This window comes from Psittacula echo, assembly GCF_963264785.1.
Source record: "Psittacula echo genome assembly, chromosome: 1".
In the NCBI taxonomy this organism is placed as follows: Eukaryota; Metazoa; Chordata; class Aves; order Psittaciformes; family Psittacidae; genus Psittacula; species Psittacula echo.
In genome coordinates this window covers 92,175,332-92,193,989 of record NC_137735.1, presented here as the reverse complement: position 1 = coordinate 92,193,989, position 18,658 = coordinate 92,175,332, and the positions used below count along the sequence as shown (strand labels likewise).

Here is an 18,658-nt window from a genome sequence, read left to right as displayed (position 1 = left end):
TGGCTAAATGCCACACTGGTGCAGAGGGGAAGGGGGAAGATCAAAGCAGCATTGCTGGCTTTCACAGCATCTCCCTGGGGTAAAACATATTTTCAAGTTCCCGATCTCAGATGCAAAGGAGACTGCCTGCCTCTGAATTGCACTGCACACCCCTGCCAAATACGAGAGCGCACACAATATGAGCAGACGCACACAAGTACATTTATAAGCGGCAAGAGGACAGGGATTTCTAACACTGATGAGTCTGACAAGAACAAGGGAAGGATATGGTGGTCTGTGTATCCCCTTCTTAGGCTGCCAACACCCCTCCTGGTTTTAACAAGGCCATTGCAGGGGTGGCTCTGGTTCCACACAAGCCTTTTAAGAGCCACCTACCCCTACAGGCGTTTGCCAGAGAGACAAAATGTGATGGAGAGTTGTCTTTCATACACTGCCTCCTCACAAAGGCACTAAAAAAGAGGATATTTACTTTATTTCACAGGAACCAAAATGCTGCAAAGGCTTCTTCGGCCCTGACTGCAGTCCATGCCCAGGAGGGTTTTCCAAACCCTGCTCAGGAAATGGTCAGGTAAGCAGAGCATCTGTCAGCACCCTGAACTCCCATGGAGGGAAGGACAAGCTGTGTACCAGAAGCCCGTTTTTAATTCAAAGCTGAAGTTCTTCCTGGTAGTCTGTCACAGTCAATAATACGGAGAGGCACATAGTCTCTTCTCTGGGAGAAGGATAAAAAATTCATCTCAATTTATACATAGAAATCACCTCTTTTCCACTATCACAGTGCATGGACGGCCTGGATGGAAATGGAACCTGCATTTGTGCTGAGGCATTTCAAGGCTCGCACTGTCAGTTTTGCTCAGACCCTGGCAAATATGGACCTCAGTGTGACAAAGGTAAGGACAGCCGTGCTTCCTCAGCATAACTGTTTCTTTTGGTCCCTAGTAACGCTGAGGTAGGAGTTAACTGCTCGCTAAACATTTTCTATGTCAGATGAGCAAGATGTCTCTGGGATACTTCCATTTCTTATTTCAAAAGGAAACATCATAAGCCCACAGTCAGTGAAAATCTTCTCACTGACTTAATTGTACTTTCTGCAGAGGCCATAGCTTGCTGTATACTAATTTATTGTTCTTTTCATTTCTGTCTCCCTCACATAAGTAATGGAAAAGATCTTTGCTATTCCGTTCCCATCTAGTACTGCCCACAACAGAGCAGATTCTGCTTGCAATGACAGACATACGTAATCTAAGAACAACTAAAACTATAACAGATTGTGTTTAGGGCCACTTAATAACCATCTTTACTGAATAATTTATGATCTGCAAAACGGCTTATAGCTCCAGCAGTCATCTTCTATATACTGACAGATTTATTTCTGCTATGTCAAACCATTCTACATTTGAGAGTCTCCAGAATATAAAACAGCAAATATAGATATATTCTCTATCTACAAAATCGGGTTTAGTCTTTTTTGCTATGTCATTCATGAAGCACAGCTTACTCAAAAGTTCACAGGTACATGGGCAAAAACTGAGAAACAAGTTCCATAAGAAAAGGTGGTATTGCCTAAGCTGCAGTCCCACCAGAGCAGTACGTGTTGACTTACTAGTCACCACTGGCACTTCTTGGGATTGCAGAAGGCTTACCTACCAAGTCCTTTGGGCACATTGCTGTGCCTCCCAGCAGCACTAATCAGTCCAGCACCAGCACTAATCAGTCCAACACCAGCACTAATCAGTCCAACCCCAGTAAAGTGATAATAGGTCTGTGCTGCTGCTCTGTATACCAGCCCAGCACTATGCAATTTGTAGCATTGTGGACTCAACATTAAAAGGCTTCCCATATCTCTGAAAGTACACCAAAAGTTGTGCAACGAAACAATTTCAGCCTTAATAGCCTAGGACACAGTATTTTGCTCCTACTTCTCTGAAGTACTTTGAAATTCATTGATAGATACATGCACTATAAAGATAACAACAGATTTTAAATAGTTACTCATAAAGCTCACCTGAAAAGACCCGGATATGATAAATAATAAGTTCCCCAACAAAGTAAGACTTTAGAAATACAAAAGTTTAGACACTAGAAAAAAAGGAGGACCTGATTCATAAGTGCTGTGTAAGAACAGACACCCTTTACAATTATGGAATTGCACATTGTAATTTGTCTCTGCTAGAATGCCTCTGTGTTTATGGGAAGTGCAATAACCGAATAGACAGTGACGGGATCTGTCTTCCTGGATCATGCAGAAGCGGATACACGGGAAAACTCTGTGATAAGCAGATTGTTCCCTGCGATCCCTCTCTACAGCTCTGTCATGCACATGCAGACTGTCAGCTTAGCAATGGTGCAATGAGGTAAGTCAGTAACTTGCATCTAATTAACTATACTGCGGCTCTTTCCCATTGCTTGATCAAAACAGCACTGTGTAGCAGTACCCAGACATCAGTCACTGAAATGCTGCTATGCAGCAAATAGGCATAAACATGCACCACATCAACCTTGAATTGCAAGATAGTAATCAAGAGTTCTCAATGCCCTCCCATGTACCTTATATTTAACACTGATATATTCATACAGATCTAACCCTTGTTCAGAAGGCTGCCTTCCTACCAACATCTACAAAGGCTCTCTCAGGAAGCTCTTATTTCTAACCATCTCTTTAGTGAATCAGGAGTCTGAGCTTTGCTGAAAAACAATTAAGTTCTCAAGCCGTTTGGAGACAGACAGTTCACTCAGATCAGCTCAGCTAAGGTTTGCATGCCACAGCATAGGCTCTCCAGCCCTGACAGGATGGGTCACAAAACTCTCTTACTGTTACAGACGCCTGCTGCTTGCCTCATGCTCACTTTCGCACACAGCAAGTTTGCCTCTTGCCGCAGTGTATTCATAATGAGCTAAAACCATGACAGTCGCCACAGAAGGCAGGATGGGGGATGCTGTGTAATTTGAGTGCTTAAGAAATTCCCTTCAGTATAGATTAATCTGGGAGGACAACCCGGGGAAATGGGGGGCTCATTTTCTTGCATGCATTTCAGGGAAAGAGGTATCTTCTGTGTCACTGAAAGAAAGAGCAATCCCAGCTCATAATTAATTCAGAGCTACCAGCTCACCTTTGCAAATATCACATCATGGCAAAAGTAATTTCATTTCCCATCTCATACACAGAGAATGGATCCCTGATTTGTCTTAATTAAGCCAGCCAATATTTTGTGGGGAAAAAAAAAAACACCAAAGAATATAATATATGCACCATGAATCCAAGGTTACCAATTTAAGCTGCCTATAAATAACATGCTACAATGGAAAACAATTGCTTTGCTTTACAGCTGTCATGTTTAATGCCTCCCTTCTTTCTCTGCAGCTGTGTTTGCAAACCTGGCTATGAGGGAGATGGTATGAGCTGCAGCAAAGTTGATCCTTGTGCTGCTTTAAACCCAGGTGGCTGCAATGTCAATGTAAGTACCTACTTTTTCCATAGAGCCTGACACCACAGAAAGGTAGGTTTGGTCAGAAACTTGCAGAAGGAAGAATCAGTTTTCGCTGCAGTTTCAAGCTCTTTCCTCAGATAGCGGCATCACTATTGCTTAGACAAGCCTTACACCTAAAGCCAGATGCCACCTACTTGTCCTGAACAGATGCTTCTGCATCCCCCCCAGGCCGAATGCATTCAGACTGGCCCAGGAGAGCACACATGTGTTTGCCAGGCAGGATGGACAGGCGATGGAAGGGACTGCTCAGCCATCAACAAATGCCTGCTGCCCACAGTGGCAGGGTGCCACAAAAATGCCACCTGCATATACATTGGACCGGGTCAGGTATGCCCTGTCACATTGATTAGGCACTAGTTTTCACCCATTTTGCTCTGCCTGTGCTTCCCACCCCGTTTTCTTCCCCAAATTCTCCTCTCCCTCACAGCCACAAGGTTATTCCCATACAGCACTCTCTACACAAGGCAGCATCCTTCAGTTCCTATCCCAGTGCTCCCTCCCCACTCCGTGGTGGTGTTCCTGGCAGCAAATACTTTTTAGTAAGCACGCTAGTAGATGTCAGGTATAAAAGTCTTCTGGATATATGAATCCATGTCATTTCACTGAAGTAATGGAACTACACAGAAAGACAGATAGACTAATTCACCATGTCTAGAATATGCACACTGTTTTAGTCACTTTAATGAATTGCAGTGTTTTATTAAAACAACAGAATGACTGCAAGTGTAAGGATGGATTTCGGGGGAATGGAGTGGAGTGCACACCCATAAACTCATGCCTCGAACAAAATGGAAAATGCCATCATTTGGTAAGTTATTAATCATTCCCTGAACAAAGTGTTCAGATACATATCACACACTTTGCCTCCTGCACACACCATAGATTTTCCTTGCCATTTCAAGCCTGCAATTTCCATTTGAGTTAGAACAAAGCTTTCCAAGCAGTGCTGCAAGCACCAAAAATGCTACATGAACCACATCAGTCTGGTACACGTGCTGAGGACAGACTACAAGGACTGCTCCCAGTCCTAAATGTACTATCTCAAGCCTGGAATAAATGCATGCTGCTTGTCCACCAGCAATTTCAACTTGGATGCATTAGCCTGTTGGGATGCTTAGCCAAGTCATCTCTACACAGGCATCTATAAGCTTCATCTGCAGCTGCATGGGTTCAACCGACCTGCAGGCTCTGCTGTGCTCTGTAATGCCTACAAGAGCCACAGCAGCCTCAGGCAGGACACAGGAACAGAGCTAAAGGGAAGAGCAATGAGGAGCATAAGACTAATCTGATATAGTTGGGTGAGGGAACAGAGCTCAGTTGATGTACAGAGGAACTAAGAAAGGGTCGAGCAAGAGTTTAGATTCCTACAGATTTAGGGCATGGTGGGCATGTGAGGGAGTTAGTGCCCAAAGCTGGTGGAGTTTGTCCTATAGGAGGGTGAGGATGTCCGTGCATCATGTTAAGTTCATGTTTGTATATGAATGGATTTAAGAAAGGGCTTTAGAGGCCATCCTTGCTCTTCAGTGGTCTCCTGAGTATTTGACAAATTTTCTCTCTTTCTGGTTCAAAGGCAACTTGCCAGTTTGAGTCCTCTCATGGCTGGAAGTGTGTGTGCCCAAAGGGCTATGAAGGGAATGGCAGAATCTGCTATGGAAATGCTGCAGATGTAAGTAAGACGGGCATCCTCTCACACTGGATCATAACCAGAGAGATCGCAAAGCCATTATAAACAGAAAAATATGTCTACCAGTGCTACCTGCAAACAGTGTTCCAGCTGGAGGCACTTGTCTGATACATAAAAGATCTGTTGTGTTTAAAAACACAGCTTGGAAAGGGGCCTAAGGGATCTGAGCATATTTCTTTCTTAAGACAAATTGAAAAATGGCAGCCCCAGGGGCCTAACCTGCAGATGTGCTAAGCACTCACCTCCCAGCGAGCACACAGCTCTTGTGAAGTTCTGCCCTGAGGTCTGTCTCAGTGAAAACATCAATTTATCATGCTCAAACAAACCATACTGACCGGCAGGCAAATAAAACCAAAACAAGTAGAATGGTGAAATAAATATGCATTTAACAGCACAGGAAAAATGGAAGTGTCAGCTGTCCCAGCCACTGGCAATAATCTCACATGGCTCTAAGCACTACCTGCCATCCCTGCTCATACCATCATTTATCTCACTCGCTGTTCTGAGTACAGTGGCAGAATAAAGGCTTTCTGCTTGCAGAATGATATGTAAAATGCTGTACATATATCAACCAAAACAACATACCCTCTTTCAGTTAATTTTGCATGAAGTTAAGAAAAGTTTTAGATTCTTAGAAAGTTAACACTTAACCTGGGGTCAGTACATAATAGGTACCAAGATCAGGTATGTTTAATACACCTAAGCAATAGATGGCCTATTTTCAGAAGGGCTGGTAACTCACCATTCCCACTGCCAGAAAGTAACAGTACTAGAAAAACATGAATGTCCTCCCTTTTCATACATGCTGAAAACCTCCTCCTCCATGTCGCATCAGCCAGGCCAGACACAGCGGATTACACCACAAGCTACAGCTAGAGTACTTTCGTACAGCTAATTATACCTTACATACTCATTGCTCTCTTTCTCTTTCTAAACAGGAGTTATCCACACTGTCAGAAGCAGCTTCATTTAACCAATGGGTTAATGTAAGTACACTTCATGGTTGATTTTTTTAGTATGTTCAAGTTTTCATACATACATAAGCCTCATAGGCTATAGAAATGGAAATCTTATTGAAATATTCCCATCACAGAGGCCCAGGTTCTGGAGAGGCATCAGAATGCCTCTCCCACCAGCCATGGCAGGGCTGATCATCTGGTTCCCTATTTCTGCCTGAAAACCAAATTCTTATCCTAAATTCAGGAAAGTAAGGAAGCTCCACAAACAGAAGAGCTAGATACAAGCCCACTTTCTGGAGCAGGGGGCTACACAAGCCAGGACTAGCTCTGTACATAAATACACTCTAGTCCCGATGGCAAGCAGCAGGGTACAAGCAGAGCCTGAATATGCCCCTAAGTGGCTGCTTCCAACTTCTCTCACGCAATAAAAATACTAGTGGAGAGAGAAGGCAATGCCTTACCCTCCCCATTTTCACTGTGCCACATGACAGAAAAACGCAGCTGTATGGCTGGTCAGTGTGCTGCTGCCACAGCAATCAAGGAGGAGAAAACTCAATCTGTGTGGGGTTGACTGAGGTGCAGGAAATGAAGGAAGAGATTAGCGTGTTTGGCTGCAGATTAGGGAAGAAATTCCAATTTAGACTTTAGAAACCCCCACCGTTCTAGATATATTGATTTTCACTCTTTATTTACATTTTCACATACTATTATTTATTACCAGGGCAGCAGGAATATTAGAAGTCCTTACCCTACTGTGGCTGACATTGTATGAATAGAGTTCAAAACCAGTTTCTCCTACAAAAAGCTTAAAACCTAAGTATAAGAAGTGTATAGGAAATAGCGGCAAACAGAAAGGAACAGTGATATGCCAATGAATAGCATCAAAAACAGAAGGCACAGCATATTAGCTGTTTTCATGCTTTTCAAAGTTAAATAGCTTAGGGATCCTTAAAGCACACAGTTGCAACAGGGACCTCAGGAGGGAGCAGCTGAAAAGAAAAGCCAATGTGGCTAATTTAAATCAGTTATCTGCCTGGCCCTGGGCTGACTGCAGCACTGTACACTGTAAAGAGAAACTAATGAAGTTAAAGGAATGAGGACAATAGGAAGGGTTGTTCACCTGCTAATGTGCTTTTTAGATAATGAAGTGGTGTGGAGGGGAAATTAGGACACAGGTTCTGTATAACCTATTGAAACAGAGATCTGGAAATCTCTGCTACACTTCAGAGAAACAGTATTCCTTAAATAATGGTAGCTACAAACATGAGCAAAATAGGGAGATATATCCGTCTGTGGGGTTCTTAACTTCATACTTGTGCAGGAATGTGATGTTTACCACTTTTTATAACCAAATATATTTCTTGCTGGTCAGGAAGGATGAGAAGAGGAAGTCTGTTGCTATTTCTTCATTTAAATATTTGGAAGGTGACAGTGATGGTGACTAGAAAGATGGATGATCTTAACAGAGACAAAATCCCCAGCTATTTAAGGGAGCTGCTTCCCTCCTTGACTTAAAACCCAGTATTGAAGGACTATGCAAAACAAGCCATCTTCCAGGCAGTATACCAGCTGCAAAAAGGTAGAACTCAAGCTCATATTGCTCCCTCAAGTTTGGCAGTCTCAAAAGTTGTGGAGCCTGTGAAAAGTCAGGAGAATCACGTCTTCAGCATTCAAATCTTTAGCTCTCCTTAATCTACCCCACAAAAAAATCCACACACTGGAAAAATCTCCAGTGGAGGCTCTCCCCATCCTTTAGGCAGATACAAACATATGGAAGATGAATCAGTCCATGCACAATACAGAGCCCACATCCGCCATCTAAAATTAGAGCTGTCACAGCAAGCTAGTGGGCACAGATATCCTTTGGACATCTTCAAAAATCCCAGCCATGTTAAAGAGTCTTATGTCAAATGGGAACACTCTGTCATGTGGGTTTCTTATTTCACAGTTCATAATCCTTCTATCTATTAAATAGCACAGAGTGCTCTGTAAAAACAGGTTATCAGTAGTTATCAGTAGAAGTTATCAGCAACCACTCATATTTATCACCATGATTTACTTTTAACATTTAAGTGCATAAAATAGAATCCATGAGTCAAAGTAACTTTTGTGGGAGGAAACCTAAGTGTTTCATCACAAAAAACAATTCTGACCTAAACATCACTTCTGCCCTTTAAATGCTGGCAATCTAGTCTGTAAAAAATAGACACCCATTTACCATTTTGTACAGCTCTAAGTAGTTTTGTTCAAGCCATTGCTCAGTTTAATAGTTTTTCCTCTCCAGGCTGGTCACAAAGCACGTCACATACTCCACCTTGCTAAAAAGTCACCAGATGCTATTTATAGATCATCCTTAGGATGAATTATTTTACCCTATTTACTTCCATGCAGGAGGCCAAGATAAACTCGGTGTTATCCAGCACCTCAAACCTAACTGTCCTCGTGCCTTCTCTGCAAGCAATTGAAAACATGGATGAAGACGAGAAAGCCTTTTGGATGTCAAAGAGTAACATCCCAAGTCTACTGAAGTATGTTCATGGTTCTGGGTTTGGGGTTTTATGATGAATCGCTTTCTATGGCAAATAAGCTCTTGGTTTGAAGCCACTAGAGCAAGACAGCTATTATAATTTTAAGGGAGGGTCATAGGATTCCTCCTCTAGTTAGAATGGTATAAATCTCTGTAGCAACTCCACTGGAAACAAAGGCATTATTTGTGTTATGTCAGAAATGTTTAAAGGCCAAGCTAAAATCAGAACATAGCTGAACTAGGTATTGTACAAATAATTCCTGCTTTAGACCGCAGTTTCAGACACACTAAGCATATTTATTGGGAAAAGAGAGAAAATACAACACTTTCACATCCATTTAATTTCCTTCAGGTATCATGTATTGACAGGAGCTTACAGCTTTGCTGATTTCCAGAATTTATCATCCTCTGACATGCTGCCAACATCTCTACAGAGCAACTTCCTACACTTGTCTAAAGAAAATGGGGTGAGATGACCTGCAAACCCCTGTGGTATCATACACCAAACTCTGACTATCACTGCCACCAACTGCCTTCTATTACAAAACCACACAGACATTGTAGGTGTTTTTAAAAAAAGACCATGACATAAAATTAAAGGAATAGATCAACTATATTGGGCCCTCTGGGAGAAACATTCACTTGATTTTCTCCACCACTTTACCTAGCTGCAATTTGTCCCCAGTATTATTTATTCTTAATGTCCCAGTAGCTGCTGCAAACACTGGACAGTCTTGTACCCAGGGAGAAGCACGGTCCCTGCCTGGAGCAGCCTGTGTCGACTAATTTAAGATAAAGGGCACCGAGGAAACCAAATAACTTATTTTAGGGAACTGGGAAGGTAGGAGAAAGCAATGATACTTTGCCCGTATCCACAGCTTGATAGTCCCAAATCACCTAAAGATATTTATAATGATAAATGAAAGAACTGACAGTCCTTCCCCCTCAGGATATCAGTACTCCATGTTCTGAGAAGGATTTTCTGGAAATACATATGGCACATTTAAGCACTTCACCCCCATTAAGGAAGGAAAACTTCCTCCCACCTCCTTGCCCGGAGGGAAAAATTGTAAATGGGGTCTTTCAAAGCTGCACAGAAACGGGAGGGCATGAATTGGCACAGGGCTTCACCCTGCTGTGAGGTGGGAGTGAGCACACCCACCCCCTTAACCACCCCAGTGCAAGCAGTCCCATGGTTTTGCTGGTCTGAACATGGGGAACAGAACAGTCCCAAAGTCACCTCCCATGCACATAGATCGTTGAGTGTGACCTGAGGCAAATGAAGCCATGCTGGAGTCCCAGGCAAGCTTTTGGGAAGGTGTGGGAATCCATAGCATGAACCAATGGGAAAATGCCACCACTGCAATGAGAAGGCAAACCCTCTCTCTCCTCTTTCTCTTTCAGAATCTCACCCTTGAGGGTGCTCACATCGTGGCTGGTGACATCGCATCCACAAATGGAATCATACATGTTATTGATAAGGTATATGGCTGCAGAGGGAGGATTTGTTCCTCTGCACCACAAACAGTAGAAAATAATTAGCAGCTCTTGGAAAAGAAGCATTTACACAAAATAGCATTTTGGCCTGCGTCTGATCCTTGCAGGTTCAACCACAGCATGTATACAAGCATTGACATGGGATATCTGCTCCCTTTTCAGGTTCTGACGCCCCTCCGCAGCACTGTCATGCCAAGGCTGCTGGCCCGCCTGGAGCAAATGCCCGATTACTCCATTTTCAGAGGCTACATTATTGTAAGCTCTCACACTGTTTTAAGAATGGAAGCAGTTCTCTGCTTTGTTTGCATTTGGACTGGTATCAGACTATCAGTGCCCATTCTGAGTTTTGCTTATGTGTTCCACAACAGCAATACAACCTGGCAAACGAAATAGAAGCTGCAAACACATACACAGTCTTTGCCCCAGATAATGATGCCATAGAAAATTACCTAAGGGATAAAAAGTCTGCTACCCTGGTAAGTATTGCTTATAAGACTTGTCTTAAAAACTCAGTATCTCATCTCAGTTTCAAGTGAATGGATTGAGATGACACAGAAATATAATACCCAAGACATTTCATCAATAGACTTTTGCAAAGATCAGGAGAGGAATGACCAGGAGTAACCCTGAAATGAGTTTCCTAGGTGAACAAGTCCAGTCCCCGGACATCACTGGTAACCTTGTCATTAATAACGCCACAAAACATTCTGACTCCTTCTGAAACTATCCAGATGCTTGCCCTGTCACTCCTGCAGGAACACTATCAGTCAGCCCCTTTCTGCAGGCCATCTCAAATCCCAGTTTACAACCACCCTTGGCCATCCCAGGGCTCAGAAAACTTACTAAAGTTCTCTTGGCTAGGAAAATTCCCTTAGGCAAAGCCTGTTGCTGCTGCCCACCTCCAAGGAGCCCGACACCAGGTTCATGCCTGACCTGGCCACGAGCTCCTCATCATCACACACAAGGCCATCCCACCTCCCCTTCTGACCTCAGTCCTCATGCCCAGAGCTAGTTTATGTTATTTTGACAGCACAACTCTGGCCAGTTTATATCCCTTTATTCTAGTGCCAGCAGTATGCTTTAGCTGAAACAACTTTCTGGCATTTATGTCCTGACATATTTACAAGGCCAAAGAGCCTTCTCAAGCCTTTCAGTCTCCTCCCAAAATAAACTATCACTTCCTGCATCACCTCAGCGCCTTTCTTCATATTTGTTCCAGTTTGAAACCACTTTACTGAATGCACGTATCGAGAGCCACACTTTGCAGAGGAAGCTTCTCCCATGACTTGCTCAATGACATTAATACTCCCCTGCCTCTTCCATAAATATTTACGCTGCCACACTCTGTCCCTACTTTCACAGTCTCCATTTACAGCCAGGAAGCTGAGCAGCACAAGGTTCAAATGACTCGTCCCAGAATATTTCCCACCAACCAGCAGACCCACAGCAAAACCCCCACTTGCTGCCTCACCGGAAGAATTCATACACGATCAAGCTACATCTGCTCAAATGACTTTTGAATGCTATTTTAGTTGTTTTATGACACAACATCATCATTTCCGCATCACCGTAAGAAGCATTTATATCAAACTTTGAGAGGAACATAAGACATCAATCCCATTGGATTTAGGTTACACACGCAAAGAAGTCCTTTTCATTTCCACAGCTTACCAATGTTTCTTCTGTCTTTCTTCCACTCTCCCAACCTCGTCTGGTGTGGCAACCTGACAAAGAAAATCAGAAAACACCTTAAGGTTAAGCCTGCCTAAGCCTCATCCTCTTCATGAAACACCTTGGGAGAACTCTGCCACAGAGGGAATTGCTCAACACAGGGAAAAGAGCCCATTTCTCGGCCTTGATGAAGCAAGGTTTTGTTCTCACTCTGCTGGTGATGAAAGACAGAAATGAAGATCAATGAGAGTTAACTTCTCCAAAGCATTCAAGTCAGGAGGATTAAATAGATTTAAACACTGGTGGAGATTAGCTCTTAATTCCCACCTTCTTTCCTGCAAATATTTCTTTGTCAAATCTGAGGAAATCAAAATAGAATGGGTTCCTCTTTAAGAGATGTAAAGATCACTATTTCACCCTGTGGGCAAAGCCAGGAAACAGTATGTATCTTGCTTTCCCATGCTTTTGAAGGAGTGGAAGAACAAGGAGCAGTATGAACATTCAGAACAAGAAGACAGCAGGCAACAGGATTTCCTGCAAGCACCTTTTATTGCAAAGGCATACAACTGCAGCAGCTCTATAGCTGTTGTCTAGGCAGTTCCTAAAACCCTCCAAATGCCCCAGCTTCTCTCACATCTAAAGATCTCCATAAAACATCCTACTTCCTCCTTGTCCAAGTCAGGTAGAGCTCTGGGAGTCCCCTGCTCCGGAACAAGATGCAGAAACCTTTGGAAGCCCTCACTAAATGTTGATGTAGAGAGAACAATTTCACCACATCAATGAAAAGTGCATACACTCTAGCAATGAGGCAGAGAAAACTTTCCCATTCACAGGTGTGGCTCCAACATTTTATTGACTGAAAATGACCTTAACAAAAAACAAACCAAAACCACAACCAAACAACAAAAAACAAACATAAATTACTGTAAACATGCATCAATAAGTGATTCAGGAATTCCCAAAGGAAAGGAATGGGTATGGGGAAAAATATAAAAGCACGTATGCAACTTTTCATGTCAAATGAACTCGTGAAGTTCAGAGTCCTAAAAAGTCATCTGACTGACTTTTCCCTGAATCAGTCAGTCCTGTACACAGGAGAAGACACTACTAAGCTCAAGCAAACTTTGGTCCTGCCAGTTCAACAAGCCTTTAATCCCCCATGGTCAATTACATTTTCATTATGATAGGAATGCAGGCTCTCCATGGTCGGAAATACAAAATAACCTGCCAGCTGGAGAAACCTCTCCTCAAACTCAGGCCGTTTATGTTTGCCTTGTACCCTTTGGGAAAACCTATCCTTAATAACCTTTCATGCTCTGTGATGTTACCATGTTTGCAGGGTGAAAGCCAAATCCGCTACCACATTGTGCTGGGTGAGAAGCTCCTGAAGAACAACCTGCACAACGGCATGCACAGGGAGACCATGCTAGGGTTCTCCTACCAGGTTGGGGTCTTCCTCCGTGATGGCCAGGTACTGTTGTTTGCACTTGGTTGGAGAAACAGCTTTCCTGCTATTTATGAAGCCAGCTTCAACTTTAAACTAATATGCAGTCAAAAGGAGCTGTTCACCTCCTCCTTTAGCTCCTGGGATGTAATAGCACAAACGTTATCACTCAAATGCCTCTCTCAGACCTGCTTAATTCCACGTCACCCTTGAAGGGATCTTTGATTGAATTTTATTTCAATCATGCTGTTCACATTTAGCGTTGCATTTTAGAAGCTGCTGTGGTGGATGTCTATCTCTAGCTGCTACAAGCCTACATTGCAAAATAGTCATTAAGAGGTATAATAAACCTGCCCTCAATTATAAAACATTAATTCTATTTTCTGTGGATTTATTCCACTTTTAATCCTAAAAACTTAAAGCACTGGGCAACAAATATGAATTAACTTTCAACATCACTCATGGGAAAATCAGGCATAGTAAGATTAAGCAACACAGCCAAACTTACAGCAGAGCTGGGAGGGGAGTTTGGTCCTCCTTCTCTCTCCAGAGATCCCTCTGGGCATAAGCAAAGGAAGACAGAAAGCTTCTCACTGAAGCAGTTTCAAGCCCTGCTCTTTGCTCAGCCCATGGCAGACCCTCAGAAAAGCATCCCTTCATAGCGATGCTGCTGGTGAGGACTCAGTAGGAGCGTGGGGGGGAGTGAGATGATGAAAGTCCTCCCTGAAGCTGCAGTTGCTGGAAGGGCTTCCCTGAAGCCACTCATCCCCCACAGACAGCAAACCCAGTTCTTGGCTTGCTTTAGGCTCCTTCTTCAAACGCTTCACCTTTACACCTTATGGCAGAAAAAGCTGCTCTGCCAAATCCTGTTGCTAAGAAACTTCAGCATGCTGCAAGTCATCTTATACCCTTCAGTTCAGTGAAGCTCTTAAATGCAGCAACTGGGATATGAGCAAGTGCTTGAAATTAGCTACGTTCATTGGTTTTCCTGAAGCGAGACTTGTACATTGCTCCTTTCACCACTGCTGCTCTAGTACCATATGGCTACCACTCAGCTCTGCTGCTTTCTAACCGATTGCATTTCTTTTGCAGTTATTCATAAATGATGCACCTATAAGCTATACAAATGTTGCAACAGACAAAGGAATTATCCATGGGTTGGGAAAGGTCTTGGAAATCCAGAAGAACAGATGTGATATCAATGATACAGTGATCATCGTAAGTGGTTCTGTTTGTATAGGTGCTTAAAGACCCATCTGAGAGACCTATAGCCAAACATAGCTCAAATGTACAGGATATGTGATACTGTTTCCCAGTAAGGAATGCATATATTTTCCACAAAGGATATTCCTACAAGAATTTTAGTATCTATTGAGACAACTTTGATCTTGCAGTCAGTGTACTGACAGCCTGGTTAAAATATAATCAGAGTAGCACTGGAGTAAGAAAATCCTGAGTTTTAATTTAAAAAAAAAATAAAAGTAATTCACTATTCTAATGCATATTCTCAGCCAGGCCCCCTGTTTATAAAGCAAACAAGTGGGAAAAAATGGAAAATAAATTATTTTTATTAAGGAAAAAATTTATTTTCATTCCACTGCACATACACATGGACTTTTCTTACCCTCCAAGTAAACATTCTCCCACTTTTGTTACTTTTACCTATGAAATATAAATGGGTACATTCCTCTAAAGAATAGGATGTGATTTCCTCAAGCTGGCAGAGAAAAGTTTCCTTTGTCTTTTCTCCCAAGTCAAAAAGCACAGCCAACAGGAAGCTTACCTCCCTTTTTATGAAGCATGCAACAAACTAGACAAAGAAGAAAAAGTGAGACTTGTGCTTTGTTAAAGCAAATTTAACAAACTAAACAAAGAAGAAAAAGTGAGACTTGTGCTTTGTTAAAGCAAATTTAACAGGGTTGAACTGTTGCAGCTTTTCCTTTGGATATGGTCCCATATGTGAGTGTATTTCACACCATGCTTTTCCAAAGCTTTGCTCTGTCAGGCCCTTTGCATATAGGCCTTTGTTTTCCAATGGAAAATTATTTTCCCCACTATGTTCAAATGCAGTAACATACTTCAACACTCATTTAAGCCTTGTTAAAAGCAACGACATAGTTAGCTAAACGGGAATAATATTAGCCATTGTGTACTGGGTACAACATGTATCTAAGCATTTTGCAGAAACTGTGAAATTATTCGCACACACATACAGCACAAAATACACATCTATGCGAGCTTTCCATTTCCAAGCTGCCGTTGCACCACAGGAAACCTGCGTCCAAATTCAGGATTTGCCTCTTATCGTGCTTTAGATGGTAAGGCTCTTGGGAAGCATCGCTTTAGAAGAACAAAGAGAAATATCCAAAAGAGCTTTCCTTCTCCTGACCCCTGGTACAAGGCTTCCCATGAGGTGTCCCTGGTGGGGATGATCTTCCTTTCCGAGCAGAGCAGCTACTCTCATCACCTTTACCATAGCAGCTATCATGACTGTGCATCCCAAGGGCTAGGTTTAGAAGTATAGCTGGAAATTATGCATTTTCTATTAAACAAGCTGTCTGCAGCTCTATACAGTCTGTTAACCACAGTTAACCATTTGTGTTGTTTAAGGAAAAATGCAGAATTTGTTCACAGCCATCAAGTTGTCCCCCAGGAACAAAAGAAATAGTAAGTATTTTATCATTAATGCTAATTTATATATATATATATTTTAATCAAAACTGTGTATGGATGTATTCAATCCTGTTTTAATATAATTGCCTCAGTTTCAGCAAAAGTTGTCATAGTTGCTTCAGCCTGCTACATACATTGCTTATAGGCAATATACTCCCACCACCCTGAGAGCAAGGTAGCAAAATCAAGGGCACCTTAAAGACAGCTTTATCTTGAAGCTATGCATTGGGACAGCTGAAGACTCTTCAATCCACAAAGGTTACCACTCAAAACTGAGGCAGCTGATACACAGGCTGGAGTCTGCTTGCTACAGGAGGAATTACAGAAGTCCTTCAAATCAGAGATGGTACAGAAGGGCAAACTCAACCTGTTCCCAGCAATAGGCTGTGAGTTAGGGTCACAAGGAGACTTGGAGATTATAGAGACTTTGGATGTCCAACACGAAAGAACTGCAAATACGTAGCAGGTCTGTGTCAACCACATTATGGCCTGAAGTTTCTTAGCACCTAAATTTTTCTGGGAAACCCCCTCTATTGGAGTTCTACAAGCATATTTTCCTTTATTATTTTTTGTCATTAATTATGCCAGTAATAGGATTCGACAGCAGATCAAGTCCTATCTACCCCATTAAAGTAAGTGACTGGCAAAGCCAAAATAAAGTGCTCACTGGTAAAACTCAAAACCATTAACATTTCCTTTACAATGAACAGCTGGATGGATGCTTATATCAAGCTCCTAACAAGTATACGAGACCGATAAGTCTTCAGCAAGCAATCTTTCCCAGCTGTGTTCAGACCCAGCAGACAGTGTTTCAACAGCTGGTTTTGCAGAACTTTAGCTCTCAGTTTTCCAAGAATAATTGGAAAGAATGGGAAATGTGTCAGAGAAAAAGAAAGAAAAATGTTTGTCAAACTTCAGAAAAAGATTCTGTTTAAATCTAAGCAAAGGCAGTATTAGACACATCTTTAAAATGCCACAAGGCAGAGAGTTAAGTCGATCATATGTTTGCTAGGAAAAAAACCTAAATATTTAACCAATGCATTTTTCTAAACGTATTTCCTTAATGTTCATTGCAAATGTGTGAGTCAGTGCACAGCATGCATAAAGTTAATGGCCCATTTTCTAAAACATTTGAAAGTAGCTGATCAATATTTCTCCAACTTTTATTCAGGCAGGGGAGAAGAAATACTGCATCCTCTCAGAAAACAACATGAGGATGTACACCATCCAGATCGGGTGCCAGCCAAAGTGTGCTAAAACGGTCATTGTGAGTACACCATTTCTGTTGCGGTTAAAGCCAGGAACCCCTATCCCTGAACTTCACCCTCCTTGTAGTCCCCATTAAAAGCATATCAAGGCAGCCCCTGACAATGTGTTTATTAGCCTTTATTCTGGATGCAGCACTGATTGGAAGGTTAAAGGCCGCTGACAGCTGCAGCATAGGAAGGGCTGGGAGCTGGTGTGGCTCAGAGGGAGCACAGCTTTGGAAAGAGTAACTCCACGCTTGACCACAGCAATCACAACCACCTTCCCTTGTGGTGCTGAAGGTCCCACCAAGGAGCTGGGTTGGCACCCTGAGCCCCAGCACGCTAAGGAGCATAGCAGAGACCAGTAGACCTGAAGTGCTGCTTAAAATCCAGATCTCCAATTCCCCTCCACCCAGCAGCAGTCCCAAGAGTCAACACCCGTGCTTGCTTCCCTGCGTGCTACCCTGACCCCAACCCTCAACATGGCATTTCTGGGTTTCCAGAAAAGGGAATGCTGCGCGGGTTTCTTTGGGCAGCAGTGCCAGCCCTGCCCAGGGAAAGCAGGGAATGCCTGCTTTGGAAACGGTGTCTGCATGGACGGCATCAACGGCACAGGCACCTGCGAGTGTGGAGAGGGGTTTGTTGGTACAGCCTGCGAAAGCTGCATCAATGGCAAATACGGCCTCAACTGCGATCAAGGTACTGAGCATCCCCTCACCAGCACTTTTGCTAGTCTTGTCAGATGCCAAAACCTAGTCTTAAAAAACCATTAACCCCTTTTCCTTCCTATTATGGTATTTTATCTCTTCTCCCTTCTTTGGAGATGATGCCTCCTTCTGCAGCGTGCCACAGGATTAGAACAGTATTCTAGCAAGAATAATCCTCTCCAGCACTGCTTTTTCACCAATGCTTTCCCATTAAAATACAGTTTCAGCCCCGGTATTTAGGAATACAGAAAAGATAAGCATATTTTGAATACAGATTTATTTTGTAGTTATAGTAGTTGTAGAAGCCAATAGGCAAATGCCAAAGCAATCCTTGAAATAGCCAAGAGCAGAAGGTGCCATCAGCAGAAGACATCCAGGCCATCCCTCCTGCCCTTCCTTCCCCTCACTGCTTTGCTGCAAACACTGCTCCCCTGACAAGGGACAGGGGTTTCTCCCACCTCTCTCCACAGCTTGCACTTGTGTCCATGGGAAATGCAGCAGCGGGATCCACGGGGATGGCTCCTGTGAATGTGATGTTGGCTGGAGAGGGGTGATCTGTGATACTGGTGAGTGCTCGCTCCTTTTTGTTCTGGGGTGAGAAGTGAGCGTTTCAGGAAATGTCAGAACGACAGCTATGACCAGCTCCGAGTGCACCACCAGATACCCAGCAGTTTCCCACATGCAGTGAAATACGGGTGACACTCCTGTGCTATGGCAATGAATTACCTTCTTAATAGAGAGCCAGCTGAGATATTGATCAT

General features: G+C 42.9%; 1 protein-coding gene across 1 annotated transcript in view; it reads left to right on the top strand.

The window, feature by feature from the left end:
- Nucleotides 1-18,658, top strand: part of STAB2 (stabilin 2) — a gene marked incomplete at both ends in the record, with an annotated part of 81,705 nt that overhangs the window by 32,989 nt on the left and 30,058 nt on the right. Inside the window, 19 exons of the mRNA XM_080609595.1 lie at nt 482-568; nt 779-890; nt 2,174-2,354; nt 3,362-3,455; nt 3,657-3,815; nt 4,201-4,296; nt 5,059-5,154; nt 6,111-6,158; nt 8,523-8,659; nt 9,011-9,125; nt 10,063-10,140; nt 10,318-10,410; nt 10,524-10,631; nt 13,166-13,297; nt 14,363-14,488; nt 15,881-15,937; nt 17,115-17,210; nt 17,694-17,889; nt 18,368-18,463. Of these exons, the coding sequence (XP_080465721.1) occupies nt 482-568; nt 779-890; nt 2,174-2,354; nt 3,362-3,455; nt 3,657-3,815; nt 4,201-4,296; nt 5,059-5,154; nt 6,111-6,158; nt 8,523-8,659; nt 9,011-9,125; nt 10,063-10,140; nt 10,318-10,410; nt 10,524-10,631; nt 13,166-13,297; nt 14,363-14,488; nt 15,881-15,937; nt 17,115-17,210; nt 17,694-17,889; nt 18,368-18,463 (2,107 nt within the window). The remainder of the gene's footprint in view (nt 1-481; nt 569-778; nt 891-2,173; nt 2,355-3,361; nt 3,456-3,656; nt 3,816-4,200; nt 4,297-5,058; nt 5,155-6,110; nt 6,159-8,522; nt 8,660-9,010; nt 9,126-10,062; nt 10,141-10,317; nt 10,411-10,523; nt 10,632-13,165; nt 13,298-14,362; nt 14,489-15,880; nt 15,938-17,114; nt 17,211-17,693; nt 17,890-18,367; nt 18,464-18,658) is intronic.